At 39.2% G+C, this 15845-nt stretch overlaps 1 protein-coding gene across 2 annotated transcripts in view; it reads left to right on the forward strand.

Annotated features, from left to right (window-relative positions):
• The window catches only part of SNX6 (sorting nexin 6), a 44769-nt gene that overhangs the window by 25604 nt on the left and 3320 nt on the right, over window positions 1–15845 (forward strand). For both annotated transcript variants that reach the window (XM_084843852.1, XM_084843861.1), the window contains 6 exons: window positions 11–134; window positions 3563–3658; window positions 5365–5470; window positions 6123–6198; window positions 13007–13046; window positions 15247–15333. In XM_084843852.1, the coding sequence (XP_084699978.1) occupies window positions 11–134; window positions 3563–3658; window positions 5365–5470; window positions 6123–6198; window positions 13007–13046; window positions 15247–15333 (529 nt within the window). The remainder of the gene's footprint in view (window positions 1–10; window positions 135–3562; window positions 3659–5364; window positions 5471–6122; window positions 6199–13006; window positions 13047–15246; window positions 15334–15845) is intronic.

Consider the following 15845-nt stretch of genomic DNA (forward strand, 5'->3'; position numbering starts at 1 on the left):
TTGTCTCTAGTGAGTACTTGGCAATCTTCAAGAAGACAGTAGCCATGCATGAAGTCTTCTTGTGTCGAGTAGCAGCTCATCCCATTTTGAGGAAGGATTTAAATTTCCACGTCTTCTTGGAATATAATCAGGATGTGAGTACTGAAATGTCTAACAAAAGTAGCCTGTGCATACCCACAGAGCAAGATATATTCTTAATATTGAAAATAGCATATGTGGTATTTCATTCCTTAAAGCAACTAATGAAAGTTTCCTTGCCCTAAACACATCTGGGTATAGATGTAAAAATACAATTTTCCTTTCTTTACAAATATAATTATTTGTGTGTGGAAAACTAGTGGATCAGTTGGTAGAAAGCATTATTAAAGAAAGAATTAAACCTATAGAAGAATTACCTGAATTAAAATCAGCCTGGCTTCTGCAGTGGTATAGGACAGATACCTGTGCCTGAACTGATGTTTTCAGGAAGGGAGTCTGAGGAACTGAGGCAAATAGTGGTGACAAAAGATGGCATTCTCAACCTTATTGATGAATTGAAAGCAAATAAATCACCAGGCCCAGATGGTATCCATCCTAGAGTTCTGAAATAATTCAAAATATGAAATTTCTGATCTTCTAACCAACATATGCAACATGTCCGTAAGATCACCCTCTATACCAGATGACTGGAAGATGGTCAATGTAACACCAGTTTTCAAAAAGGGATCCAGGGGGGATCCAGGAAACTACAGGCCGGTTAGCTTAACGTCTCTTCTGGGTAAATTGGTTGAAGACATTATTAAAGATAAAATTAGTAAGCATATAGAAGGACAAGCCCTGCTGAAAAAGAATCAAAATGGCTTCTACAAAGGTAAGTCTTGTCTCACTACCCTTTTAGAGTTCTTTGAAAGTGTCAATAAACATGTATGCAGGAGTGATCTGGTAGACATTGTTTACGTGGGCTTCCAAAAGGCTTTCGACAAAGTCCCTCACCAAAGACTCCTGAGCAAACCTAGCAGTCATGGACTAAGAGGACAGGTCCTCTTATGGATCAGTAACTGGTTAAAGAAAAGGAAGCAGAGAGGAGGAATAAAAGGTAAATTCTCCCAGTGGAGAGAAGTAAATAGTGGGGTCCCCCAGGGATCTGTATTAGGACCAACGCTTTTCAACCTGTGCATAAATGATCTGGAATTAGGAGTGAGCAATGAAGTGGCCAAGTTTGCCGATTACACCAAATTATGTAGGGTGGTTAAAACAAAGAGTGATTATAAAGAGCTCCAAAAGGATCTCTCCAAACTGGGAGAATAGGCATTTAAATGGTAAATGTGGTTCAGTGTAAGCAAGTGTAAAATGATGCACATGGGGGCAAAAAAATCCCAACCAAGTATAACCTGATGGGATCTGAGATAGTGGTGACTGACCAGGAAAGAGATCTGTGGGTTGTGGTGGACAGCTCAGTAAAAATGTCGACCCAGTGTGTGTGGATACTGTGCAAAAGGCAAACTCTATTTTAGGCATAATTAGGAAAGGGATTGAGGATAAAACTGCCATGATCATACCGCCCCTATACACATCTATGGTATGACCACACTTGGAATACTGTGTGCATTTCTGGTCACCACACCTAACAAAAGATATTGTGGAGCTGGAAAAAGTGCAGAAAAGGGCAACTAAAATGATCAAGGGGCTGGCATCTCCCCTATGAGAGAAGGTCACAACAGCTGGGATAGTTTAGCTTGGGAAAAGGGAGAGTAAGGGGAGACATGATAGAGGTCTGCAAAACTATGCATGGGGTGGAGAATGTAGATAGGGAGACATTTTTATCTCTCTTTCAAAATGCTAGAACCTGGGGTCATCCCATGAAGCTGATTGGTGGGAGATTCAGGACAGATAAAAGGAAGTACTTCACACAGTCGCATAGTTAAACTGAGGAATTCGCTACCACAAGATGTAGTGATGGCCACCAGTTTGGATGGCTTTAAAAGGGGGTTGGACAAATTCCTTGAGGAAAAGGCTGTCAGTGGCTACTAGTCGTGATGGCTATGTGCTACCTCCAGTACCAGAGGCAGTGAGCCTCTGTACACCAGTTGTTGGGGAACATGGGTGGGAGGGTGCTGTTGCACTCATGTCCTGCTTGTGGGTTCCTGGTCAACAGCTGGTTGGCCACTCTGTGAACAGAATGCTGGACTAGATGGACCCTGGGTCTGATCCAGCATGGCTCTTCTTATGTTCTTAAATCTTGTCTCACCAGATTTAGAGTTTTCGAGAGTGCCAGGTAGATGAGTGATCTGGTAGATATGGACATTTGAACTTCCAAAAGGCTTTTGATAAAGACTAAAATTAGTCATGGAATAAGAGACAGGTCCTCTTATGAATTCTAAACTTCTTAAATAGCAGGAAGCAGAGAGGTGGATAGTTCTCCCAGTGGAGGGAAGTAAGGAGTAGGATCTCCCAAATATATGCATGCTTATTTAACTTGTACACAAATGACCTGGAGTTGGAAGTGAGTAGTGCAGCGGAGAAGTTTGTGATCACCTCAAAAATTATTCAGGTTAGCCCAAGGAGATTATTGAAATTATTCAGGTTAGCCCAAGGTGAAGAGCTCCAAAAGGATATCTCCAAACTGAGTAAATGGGCAACAAAATGGCAAATGAGGTTCAGTGTAGTGGAAGCAAGTATAAAATGATACACATTGGGGCAAAAATAAAATTAAAATCTTACCTTTGTATACACTGATGGGGTCTGAACTGGCTGTGAGTTCTCAGGAAGGATCTTGGGGTGGGCAGCTCATTGAAAAGTCAACTCAGTGTGCCACAGTAATGGAAAAAGGAAAATTCCATATTGGGGATTATTAGAAAAGAAATTGAAAATAAAATGGCCCATTTTGTAGTTCCGTCTTAGATTACTGTACAACTACATTTGGAATACTATGTACATTTCTGGTCACCTCATCTTAAAAGGATATTGTAGAGGTGAGAAAGGGACAATCCAAATGATTGGCATTGGCGCACCTTCCGTATCAGGAAACGCTAACACATTTGTGGCCTTTTTATTGAGAAAAAGGTGACTTGGCAGGAGGGGAAGACATGACAGAAGTTTCTAATACACATGATATAGAGAAGATGGATAGAGGATGTTTTCTCTCCACCCTGCACCCCCCAATAATACTAGAACTTGGTTTCATCTAATGAAATTGATCAGTGGTAGATCCAGGACAAATTACTACTTCATAGAAAGCATAATTAAATTATGGAACTTGCTGCCTAGAGTATTTAAATACCTTAAATAAGAAAACTATATCTGAGCATAAAGTGGATCCAAGATAATACAAAATTAGAATAGATGTAAGTATGTTGAAGAAAGATGTGTGCAAATCCATTGTAAGTATCAAAGTGTCAGAGTCATACAACTATAATAGCTTCTTGATGAGGTGAATGAAACTCTTTCTTACAATAAACAGGCAGAAATGAAACTAATGTTGTGGGTAGTTTCTAGTTATTGTTTCTGACATCTGCTCTGAGGAAGTGAAATGAAATGATTGATTTTTTAAAAAAATAACCTAACATATGTGCCTGTATTTCAGTTGAGTGTCCGTGGAAAAAATAAGAAAGAGAAACTTGAAGACTTCTTTAAAAACATGGTTAAGTCTGCAGATGGTGTCATTGTTTCAGGAGTAAAGGTGATTCTTATTAAGCCATTTTAAGCAATGTCTTTATACCTTGTTTGTGAATAATCTACAGGTTCATTGGTGGGGACTGTTTGCACAATACCAACAAATGAGTTCAAGTCGCTTGTACATACTTTTTTTCTCTTACAAATAAGACTAATTTACAGACCATTTCCCTACACAAGGGTGGTTCCAGTCTTTAGCCACATAATGGTGCTTGCAGCATGCCCATGTATAAACGCTGATGTGGGAGCTTAGAGGAAACATTGCTATGGAGACATGTTTTCTGGCAGTGCTGGATCTTTTTAGCTTTTCTTAGATGTGCCTAGTCTTCAAGGTGTAGAAATGGCAGGCTAGCTCTTGCAGCTGTTTTTGTCTTCTAGAGAGCTGCAGGTCTCCACTTCCCAACTTCCTTTCCCTATGAGAAGTACCCATCTAATCTTTAAATGCTTGCCAAGGAAATAACCACAGTAATTTTAGAGTTTCTTTGTCTTTGACTTGCAACTAAAATGACACATGTGCTTACAAAACAAAAACTTACCACAATAGCTATAGTATTAAGTTTTCCTTATCTGAAACGAAATTTCAGTGGCCATGTGCAGAATGCACACCCAGGACTCTTCTGCCCACCTTCCTATTGCACCACACCGCCAAAGGCTCATAGACTGTGGTAATTTGGAACCTAGTCGCTGAAAAGACTTTCAGGGTATGAAGTTCTAACAACAAAGTTAGAAGTGCATAGAGAATTTTACAAATACATTTTAACCTCTTGTATCATTCTCATTGTGACTCATTAAAAGTGAAGAGACAATCATTGCCAACTTCCCATTCTGTAAAAATAAGCTGTCTCTTCTGCCTCTGGGCTAACAAGTAATAACTAAACATCAACTTGCGTGGATTGAAATGTTTATCAGTGAAATGTATATAAGTAGCTTTGCAGTACCAAATAAACAAGTGAAGCACATCTGGCATCTTGAACTTGTGATTGATTTATTAAACTGTTTATAAACTGTCCATCACATAGATAGCAAGCTGGTGAATAGTAAATATAACTACAAATGGGCATACAACCACAACATACAATAAAAACAGTAAAATACAATCCCAAACCAATTTTTTTAAAAGGCAGTAAAATAGAAGAGGACAGACTAACCCATTTAAAATGCCCAGGAAAACAGATTTTTTTTGTCCTGGCACTGAAAAGATTGCAAAGTCGGTGCCAGTCACATGTCCAAAGGGAGTGTATTCCACAAACGGGTTTGAGTTGTTCATTTGTATTTATACCATGCCATGAGTTGCATGGCACTTTACAGAGTTATAGGCAAAATAGGTTCCTGCTCCACGGACCTTACTGACTTAAGACTTTTGGGAAAACAGAGGAAGGGAGAAAGAAGTGTAGAATAAGGGGGAAATGGATTCTAACAATCCTTTCTTTAAAAAATGTAAATCAAATGTTTGGTAACTGACTGTAGATATGAAGGTGGCATTGAAATGTTTTAGCTAATTGGACTTGTTACATTGGAATGTGTTGCTTCCCTTGTCCTTTAAAGTCTGGAGTACATTCCACATGGCTGCAGCTAAGGCCACAGTATTACTTTTTTCTGTCCTGGGCCTTCTTCACTTAATCATTGGAGGCAGATGTACTTTTCTCTCGACTAAGGTCAGTGGCTAACTGCATCACTGAAAACTGGTTTCTACAATTCGGTGTTGCCATGCAGGATGTAGATGACTTCTTTGAACATGAAAGAACATTCCTTGTAGAATATCACAACCGTGTCAAAGACTCCTCTATCAAGTCTGATAAAATGACAAGGTCCCACAAAAGTAAGTTTGTTTTTTGTCTGAGCAGATGTCATGTTAGATTTTGCATTTCACAGAAAGCAAGTTTTGGCCCTTGACATAAATGACCCAGAATTTCATGAATCTGCTTAATTTGCAGATTGCATTTTTATTGTAGTATTCTGGTGCATGATAAATCTGGAATATTTGTGGAAGGATAAGAATATTTGGCATAAGAAGAAATATTGACTTGGTATGGAGGTAAATAGATAGGGGCAAAGACCAGGGGTTGATAAATAAAGACAGAAGTCCTCCATTGCAAGGTTTCATGGTCTTAAGCAGACATTGCCTTTATTTCAGATCTTACCAACAAGCTTGAGAGTTACAGAACCATGTGGGCTTTAAAAAAGAGGGGATGGCGAGAAACCCAAATGGTGTGGCTTGCCTTGAAATTCCTTCCTCTGTGGGGTGGATATCACACCCACAAATATATGTAATTACCAATACAGACATTCCAAGCAATATAAAGTTAATTTAGTTCTGCATCTTCTATATTGATGATTTGCAGCCATGGATCCTGCAACTACTGTAAGCTGGAATATAGGCCTTTGTGCGATATTTGAAAGTCATGTTTGTTTGAAATCCTCTTGTAGCAAAATGGAACAAATGGGGTCTTAAATATTTTTTTCTTTTCCAGATGTTGCAGATGACTGCAATAGAATTGGTTCTTCATTATATACATTGGGAACACAGGACTCCACAGATATATGCAAGTAAGACCTTTTAGAAAGTCATATGACTTGAAGAAATTACAACATGGAGCACAAAATTTTGTATCTTATGTCTACGTAATATCTGTGGTATCTGACCCTTTCAAAAACTGAGTGTTAATTTTTTTAGTTTCCTACATACATGGTATATTTCTCTCCCTTAATGTCATGAATTTTGGGAATGAAAGTATCTTTTTAATGCAGCAGGGAATTGATGCAGGATATTGTAGTATTTGCTTTCTTCAGAAAAGTCAACTAAAGGGTCATCTTGGTAGTGAAGCTATAAAATGGAGGGCTAGAATGTAGATGGGGAGGAAATAGGGCATGAGCATATGATGAAACATAATAGTCAGTAAAAGGGGCCTAAGTGTCATAGCAGAAGAGGCATTTGCCAGAGACATCTGGGGAGGAACACCATGTATAGGTGTTTCAGTGCTAATGCTACCAGCCTCTGAGCCAAAATGGGAGAGTTGGACGGCCTGGTTTTAAAGGAGAATCTAGATATAGTGGGCATTACACAAACCTGGTGGAATGAAAAGAACCAGTGGGATACAGTTATCTTTGGATATAAACTCTATAGGAAGGACAAGGAAGGGTGTAATAGAGGAGATGTTGCTCTGTAGATCAAAGAGGGCATAGTGTCAAGCAGACTAGAAAACCTAAAAAGGGCAGACTCCTCCACAGAGGCTCCGTGGGTGACAATATCGGGTTCCAAAACTAGGAACATGCTATCATCCCCCAGACCAGAATGCTCAAGGTGATCTTGAGATGGAAAATAACATCAGGGAGGCTTCTAAATGAGGAAGCATTATAATAACAGGTGACTTCAGTTACTCCTCACATTGACTGGATGAATGCATGTTCCAGTCGCAACAAAGAAGTTAAATTTCTCAGTGCCCTAAACAACTGTGCCCTAGAACCGTTAGTCATGGAACTGACCACAGGGGAGGCTACCCTGGATTTAATCCTCAATGGTGTTGCCCAGGACCTCGTACAAGATGTGAGTATTGTTGAACCAAATGTAAACAGTGACCACAGTGCTATTAGATTTAATATATATTTAATTGGAAAATTGCCAAGGAAGTCCAACGCAATCACATTTGACTTCAAAAGAGGAAATTTCTCTAAAATGAGGGAACCGGTAAAAAGGAAGTTGAAAGGAGGGAACAAGAAGGTTAAATTCCTTCAAAATGCTTGGAGGTTACTCAAAACCACAGTAATAGAAGCTCAGCTAGAATGTATACCACAGATTAGGAAAGGTGGCTCTGAGTCCAAGAGATCACCAGCATGGTTAACAAGCAGAGTCAAGGAAGCTATTAGAGAAAAGACTTCCTTCAGAAAATGGTAGTCTTGCCCAAGTGGGGAAAACAAAAGCTTGCACAAGATTGCACAAAGGAGATGCAAGCATACAATATGAGATGCAAAAAAGCATTTTGAGGAGCCTATCGCTAACAGCATCAAGGCCAACAAGAAAGAATTCTTTAAATATATCAGAAACAAAACCAGCTAGGGAGGCAGTTGGACTGTTGGATGACAGTGGAGTTAAAGGAGTACTAAAGGAGGAGAAGGAGAGTTTATTCAGCATCTCCACATTCTTTTCATCTGTCTTCACTGCAGAAGATGTAGGACAGATACCTGTGCCTGAACTGATATTTTCAGGAAGAGCATCTGAGGAACTAAGGCAAATAGTGGTGACAAAAGACAAAGTTCTCAATCCTATTGACAAATTGAAAGCAAATAAATCACTGAGGCCAGATGGTAGCTATCCTAGAGTTCTCTAAGAACTCAAATATGAAATCTTCTAACGAAAGTATGCAACATGTCCCTAAGATCAAGATGGCCAATGTAACACCTATTTTAAAAAAGGGATCCAGGGGGGATCTGGGAAATTACAGGCCTGTTAGCTTAACATCTGTTCTAGGTAAATTGGTTGAAAGCATTATTAAACATAGAATTAGTAAGCATGTAGAAGGACAAGCCCTGCTGAAAAAGTCAACACAGCTTCTGCAAAGGTAAGTCCTGTCTCTCTAAACTTTTAGAGTTCTTTGAGAGTGTCAGTAAACGTATGGACAGGGGTGGTGCAGTAGACATGGTTTACTTGGACTTCCAAAAGGCTTTTGACAAAGTCCCTCACCAAAGGCTCCTCAGCAAACTTAGCAGTCATGGAATTAGAGATCTTATGGATCAGAAACTGGTTAAAGAACAGAAAACAGAGAGGAGGAATAAAAGGTAAATTCTCCCAATGGAGGCATGTAAACAGTAGTTCTCACAGGGATCTGTATCGGGACCATTGCTTTTCAACTTCTTCATAAATGATCTGGAACTAGGACTGAGCAATGAAGTGGCCAAGTTTGTTGATGACACCAAACTGTGTAGGGTGGTGAAAACAAAAAGGGCTTGCAAGGAGCCCCAAAAGGACCTCTCCAAACTGGGAGAATGGGTATCCAAATGGCAAATTCAGTTCAACGCAAGCAAATTGTAAAGTGATGCACATTTTGGGCAAAAAATCCCAACTTCTTCTATAACCTGATGGGATCTGATCTAGCAGACTTAACCAAGAAAGATCTTGGGGTTGTGGTGGACACCTCAATAAAAATGTCAACTCAGCATGTGGATACTGTGAAAAAGGCAAACTCTATCTTAGGCATAATTAGGAAAGGAATTGAAAATAAAACTGCCAATATCATACTGCTGTTAGACAAGTGTGGTGCAATCACACTTAGAATACTGTGTACTGTTCTGGTCACTGCACCTAAAATAGGATATTGTAGAGTTGGAAAATGTGCAGAAAAGGGCAACTAAAATAATTGAAGGGCTGGAGCAACTTCCCTATGAGGAAAGTTTACAACATCTGGGATTGTTTAGCTTAGAAAAAAGGCGAGCAAGGGGAGACATGATAGAGATGTACAGTATCTTGAATGGTGTGGAGAAAGTGGAGAGGGAGACATTTTTCTCCCTTTCTCAAAATACTGGAACCTGGGGTCATCCCATGAAGTTGATTGGTGGGAGATTCAGGACAGATAAAATCAAGTACTTCTTCACACAGTGCATAGTTAAACTATGGAGTTCACTTCCACAAGATGTAGCGATGGTCACCACTTTGAATGGCTTTAAAAGAGGACTGGGCAAATCCATGGAGGATAAGGCTATCAATGGCTACTAGTCCTGATGGCTGTATTCTATGTCCAGTATGAGATGCAGTATGTTTATGTACAACAGTTGCTGGGGAACTTGGGTGGGAGGGTGCTTTGTTCTTGTGTCATGCTTGTGGGTTTCCTGTGGGCAGTTGGTTGGCAACTGTGCAAACAGCATGCTGGACTAGATGGACCCCTGGTCTAATCCAGCGTGACTCTCCGTATATTCTTAGAAAAGCTGCATATGCCTTTTCTTTCAAGGGATACACACTAACAGGCTCTAAATAAGGCATGATACATCAGACAAATGAAGATATTGCATATGCTCAATAGACATATCATGTAAACTTGTTTGGGTTTGTTCTGTTACCAGAGACCTCAGTGTTCCCATATAGTTGAAAATTGTAGCAATGTAAGCAGATTGAGAATCTGGGCTAAATTATCCAAGGCTCTGTATGTTGAATAGTGTTTCAGAACTTGATTTTGAATATCATTTTAGCAGTGCATTCTTGATTATAATATACTTATATACCATGTTCCCTATGTTTTGGTTTCTCTTTCCCAATTTGTGGCCCTTGTTAATACTTTGGTGCTATAAGGTTGATGCATTGCTTAACCCCTTCTTATGCCATAAGTCATCTCCCTCCACTGAATAACAAATTTCCAGTAGTAAATCACTCTTACTACATTTTGTGATGTTTTTTCTTCTCTGGGCCTCTTCAGACTGGGTTGACAACCCTAATTGTAGGCTTATGGAAGTGCTGTCTCCAAGATTGCGGTATGTTTGCCAATTTGCACGCAGCAGCTGCTGCTCTTTGTTGTAGAAGTGTGCTGTAATGTAGTCCTACCCCAGAGAGCTGCCTTATCTTGTATGTGAAGAGAATTTTATCTATTTCTGTACCTTGATTCAGGCCTGTATCAAGGTTAGACACACTTCCCAAGGGCAAGTAGTAGGCATGTTAAACCTGTCTGCTTTAAGCAAGTTCAACTTTCCCTCTGCAAAACAGAATTAGACTAATAATCTGAGAATGCATTATTTAGTTGGCTGCTAGTAATATAGGTGAATCCATTCATTATCCCCACCCTTTTCCAGCAAATGGGATGCAGTCACCCACATTTATTTAGCAGAATGCAAACAAAATTCAATTTCTTCAATAACTCATACATGCAAATAGTTTCCAAGAGCCCTACTTGCTGCAAAACAGAAGGCTGAATTATGTGACTTTTTTTGTGTGATCTTGCATCTAAAGAGGACTTGCTACTTTATTGTTTGACCTCAAAGTCCAGAATTCTAAGCATCCTAACTCTATTTACTTTTCCATCAATGGTAATTTACAGCAGAATACACTTTAATGGTGGAAAACTGCTGAGATAATACCAAATAATGCAAGTCTGACAAGCATCTGGAAGCAGAAAAACCTTGCAGTACTGTTCTCATATCTTGTCTTTATTTTCTGAATTGGTGATTAATCCTGACTTATTTTTAGATTCATCTATAATAAGCCTCCCCCCCCCCTTCCAAGCAATAGATGTCAGAGAGGGCAGAAGCTGCAGCCTATCTTGATTGAAAGGATATATTTGTAGTAGGTTTATTTGCACCACACTGTTCTTTTGAAAAGGAAGATCAAAGCAGCTAATATCATACAAAAACTAATAAAATAATATTATTTTCCTAATGTGTTATCTTGGCCTGTAGATTATGTGTAGCTTGGAACCTATTAACTCTAAAACGTTGTAACAATCACTTACACATAGGGCTATTTTGATGAGCTGCAGTGAATGGGACTCTGAAAGTTAGGTAGCATTTTGGAATATAAACCATCCTTGAACTTGTGCTGTACTTAAAAAGTTTCTTTAAAATCCATGCATGTCCTGTTCTATTGGCTTCCAGCTTATGATTTCTTCGATCCCCAACTCTGTCTCTTCATGCTCGATACTGTGTTCCTTTGAAATGCTCTGCTCCCAATATATGGACATTTCCATGTGTTATATTTAACAAGCAGCTAAAGATTTGCCTCTTTACTCAAGCCTTTCCTCTTCTCCCCTTTTATCTGTTTACAAATGTATGGGAGAATAGAGAGGGAGATATTGAGGTAGTCTCCATTCCCCAATCCCTTTGTATCACACTGCCCTTGCTTAATTTCTGTCTAGATAGCAGGTGGGTGGGACGTGCCCTTCAAAGGCTAAACACATATGATAAGAGAAGATAAAGTACTGTGCTGGTAGCATTGTAATTATTATCCATACTTTAATGTATCACCCATAGACACTACAATAAATCAGTTAACATCGTACTTGGACAGTTCATAAACATCATATTTGAGCAGTTCAATAGATGGGACTCAATTTATATTATTTATATTTTAGGCTGCTCTTTTAACCAAAAAGTCCTTCAGAACATGATAAAAAAGATCTTTAGAAAAATCAAAATTCAAGCATAAAACAATATACATGTAAAAAAATAATTAAATATAATATTTATCACCATATTGGTCTGAAGCAGCCACTTTATGTTCATTTTGCTTATAGATCCACTTAAGCTCTTCAGTGCTATGATGCTCCTGATCTCGTCTGATCTCAGAAGCTAAGTGGGGTCAGCCCGGGTTAGTACTTGGATGGGAGACCGCTTGGGAACCAGGCCTCCTGCACTGAACAGAGGGTTGGACTCTATGGTCTTGTAGGCCCCTTCCAACCTGATGATTCTGTGACACTCAGACAATGTTCAGAGCCTAAAAAAAATGACAACAAACTGCAGATGTGTCAGCTTTAAATGAAAGGCTTTCTGCCTGCTATATTGTCCACATTAAAAAAGAAGCATTTTGGAGTAAGTTTCCTAATCTAGTACTTTTCTGGATGCAATTCTAGCCACATTTCTTCTCCACCTCTACAATTATTTAATGGCATGTTTCCCTGCCATTAGGGTGCGTGTTAGCAATAGTTGGTGGGGTGCACATTCTCTTCCTTTACAACATGGGTATTATGTGAATCTGGTGGAAATACCTTTGCATAGAAATGCAGAAAAGAATGTGTAGAACCAAGTAGGGATCTGCGTTGCAGGTTGAAGAGATCTTGTTTTGATCAGAGCGGTATACTCTGAGGGAAAGCATACAAATAAATACTCATTGTGCAAGAACTAAGTACAGAAGGAAAGCTGTTTTTGAGTGGGCACTAGGATCTGGGGAAAACAGAGCAATCTGAAAAACTGCTGCTGCAACCTTTAACTCTTAAGTTGTGTCTTAATATTTAGTTGAGAGTAAGTTTAGCATAGTAGTTAAGAGTAGGAATGTGGAGACCCAGGTCCAAATCCCTTATAAGTCACTTATAAAGCTCACTGGATGATGTTGGGTCAGTCACTATCAACGTATCTCTCAGTCTAACCTACCTCACAGGGATGTTGTGAGGATAAAATTAGGATCGGGAGAGAAGATTGTATGATGCTACCTTGCGCTCCATGGAGGAAAGGTGGCATATAAATGTATTTAACATATGTTAAGTTGATAACAGTGTTTTGAATAGACTTATCTTTATCTTAGATGCCAAGATGTATATATGTGTAAAATTGGTTTTGCTGCTCATCAGGCAAAAGCCTATTTGTATGGAGCCATCGAAATAGGAATGATATTTCTAGAAGTACAGATATGGACTAAAAAGTATTCACTATATCTTTCCATTCACAGATTTTTCCTGAAAGTATCAGAGTTGTTTGACAAAACACGGGTATGTATTATGAAAGATTATTGTAAGATTTAAATTGAAATGGCTTACAGTTCCTCTGTTTTTAGGTATTGTTATCACTTTAGGTCCTTATATTGAGTATACAGCTGTGTATTTGGAGAGCTGGGAGGGGGTTTAGGGACCACAGCTAGGAGTGTATGTGTTACTGGCATGGAGGGCAAAGGGAAGACGACAGGCAGGTAAGGGGAAGGAATGTAAAACGACATTGAGTTCTCCTCTCCCGCAACCCCCACCCTTCAGTCCTTATCCCAGCCAAAAGTTCCCTGAGTGTCATTTTAGCAGCCTATCAGGTCTGTATGTGTTGCTGCTGCATGCAAAATCAGTAAATGGTAAATCTACTATCCAGGATTTGATCTCCATAGTACTGTCAGGGCAGGTCTTTGGACCACATTTTGAAGAAATACACATTACTATCTAATGTGGCCCCCCGGTAAGATCCCTAAGTCCAGAGTCTATTACTCATTGCACCGTTAGTTTCTGGATTGGGTGGAGGGTAGCATCTCCAGTTCTATCTGCTAGGGTTCTCAGTGCAGTAGTGACCTGGACTTCATGGGTGGGGAAGGTCGTTATGGTCTATCTTTCTTTACAGGTATCTGATCCAGCAACCTTCCAATTAGGTATATATAACTAGTGCTGTGAGACTTCCTAAGTCTCCCTGCCTGTGGTGGTCTTGAAAGTGGCATTGGAGACTCCCAGGTTCAGAAGTTCATGGCTTTCATGCCAACCATGGGCTTTTCTCAGATAGTATCTGGCTTTGCACTTTTAACAGGTCATGTCCTCGTTCTTGATGGGCAGGAAGAAGGTGATTTATGAATGGGGGGGTGTTTGTCAATTGGTTTTAAAAAATTGTATTGCGTGTATTGCTTTTGGGGCCCACTCTGGATGGAAAGGCAGGAGTTTAAAAAATATGCAGCTAATAATCTGTTCAGTGATAGTTATTACTGCTGATAATGCCAAGGTGTATATTTTGATTTGGAGAATCTAGCAACAGAAGTGTGTGCAAAATAGCTTTCACAGCTGCAAAGGAGTTGAACTTGCCTTTCTGTTTGAGGTTGATTCTTGCCCATTATAAGGAGAATTCAGTCAACATGTTAATGAAACAGGCGTAGCAAGATTGGTGTGTGTGTGTGTGTGTGTGTGTGTGTGTCTGTCATTTTAGCGGTTTATGCCTCTTGCAAGATTGCACCTCTACTGTATGTGGGAAGAGATGTAGAAACAAAATCTCTATAGTCTAGTCTGCTTTTATAGATAGCCAGTTCACTAAGCAGGGAATATTTGCTTTAGTATCATATAAAGCTCTGATCCTGTTCTCAGTTACAAAGAGAATATGGGTGATAATACTTTCCTGTTGAACTGTTCACACTAGTCCAAAGTAGTTAACAACTGAAATCATAATGTTAATGTATTTGAATCTGCCTTTTGACACTTTATTAAAAGAAATTGCTGGAATTCATAATTCCAAGGCCATACAAGCAAGTAAACTGAATAAGCTGGTAAAATTGAATAGGCACAGTGATATGATGACTTCACTGTGAGAGTAAAAGATGCATCTACCTCTTATTTCACCAGACTAGTGCTTCATTTGCTTGCTTCAGTGGCATTGGGGCAATAGGTTCATGCCATCCCAGCTGAGTCCATGTTACCCTCAATTTGACTTTGGGATGAGTCCTTTGGTTGAGTTGGGGCCTTGAATAACAGCTGTTTTATAGTTTTGAGTGTAAACACAATTGTGTAAACAGCTGCATTTTTAGTACTTCAAATTAGAAATGCTTCTTACAAATAATTTTGGATTTTCTTTGGTTTGGCAGTAATACAGTTTTGTTTTAACTGTGCATTTTATTCAAAGGCAATTTACTGTCTGTGAAAAAACAGTCTACTGATTAGGTAGGGTTTTTTGTTAAAGTAGCATGGATTTAAACAAAAATGGATGCATTGCAGAAGTATATTTTTAAATGGAAATGTTGGGAAAGGGGAGGGAAAGGTGCTGGTTATAACGCAGAACTTAGAACCTTGCAGGTTGGATCCAGACAAAGATAGTTGCATTTAATTCCCAACCCCCCAATGTGACTCTGTCACTGAAACTGAAGTGGGTATCCAACGTGGTTGGAGCATTCTCATTATGATTTTTCTAGCTGTATTAAATTAGGTGTTAATTCTGAAATACTGTTTTTTTCTGATCTAGAAAATAGAGGCACGTGTGTCAGCTGATGAGGACCTTAAGCTTTCAGACCTTCTAAAATACTACCTAAGAGAATCACAAGCTGCAAAGGTGAATCTGTGTAGTTCTGCTTTTAGAAGTATTTTATGAAAGGGCATCTTGGAGGACATCTAGAGAGAACTATCTAAAATTTCATAGCTACTTATTTTATTAGATAATTACCGGGCAATAAAAAAATGTTGTAAAATATTGATTGATGCAGTAACAGATGAGTGGCTTAAGAATTTTGCTACAATTAGAACATGAGCTATAAATATCTTAAATAAAATCTGAGTAACTCAGTGAAAACTGGTAATATTGTTTCATATGCTTTAGCTAGTGATCTAATATAAACATGCACTATCTGAATAGCTTTTGCCTCTAGCAATTCCTATATTTGGTACAACAACACTTCCTCATTGGTAGAATCACCAAAACATTAGTCTACTTAAAAAAAAATAACCTTGGATTCCCACATGCCCTTGTGCAAACCCCACCCCACCCCCAGCTTTTATTCCTCATACCTTTTGAAAACTCAGTCTTGACCTTTTGGAGTAGGAAGGTTGCTGCCACCAGAAGAAGGC

The sequence above is a fragment of the Heloderma suspectum genome, chromosome 1 (genome assembly GCF_057233095.1).
Source record: "Heloderma suspectum isolate Gila_16-S chromosome 1, 16-S_ref, whole genome shotgun sequence".
NCBI classification, from domain to species: Eukaryota; Metazoa; Chordata; class Lepidosauria; order Squamata; family Helodermatidae; genus Heloderma; species Heloderma suspectum.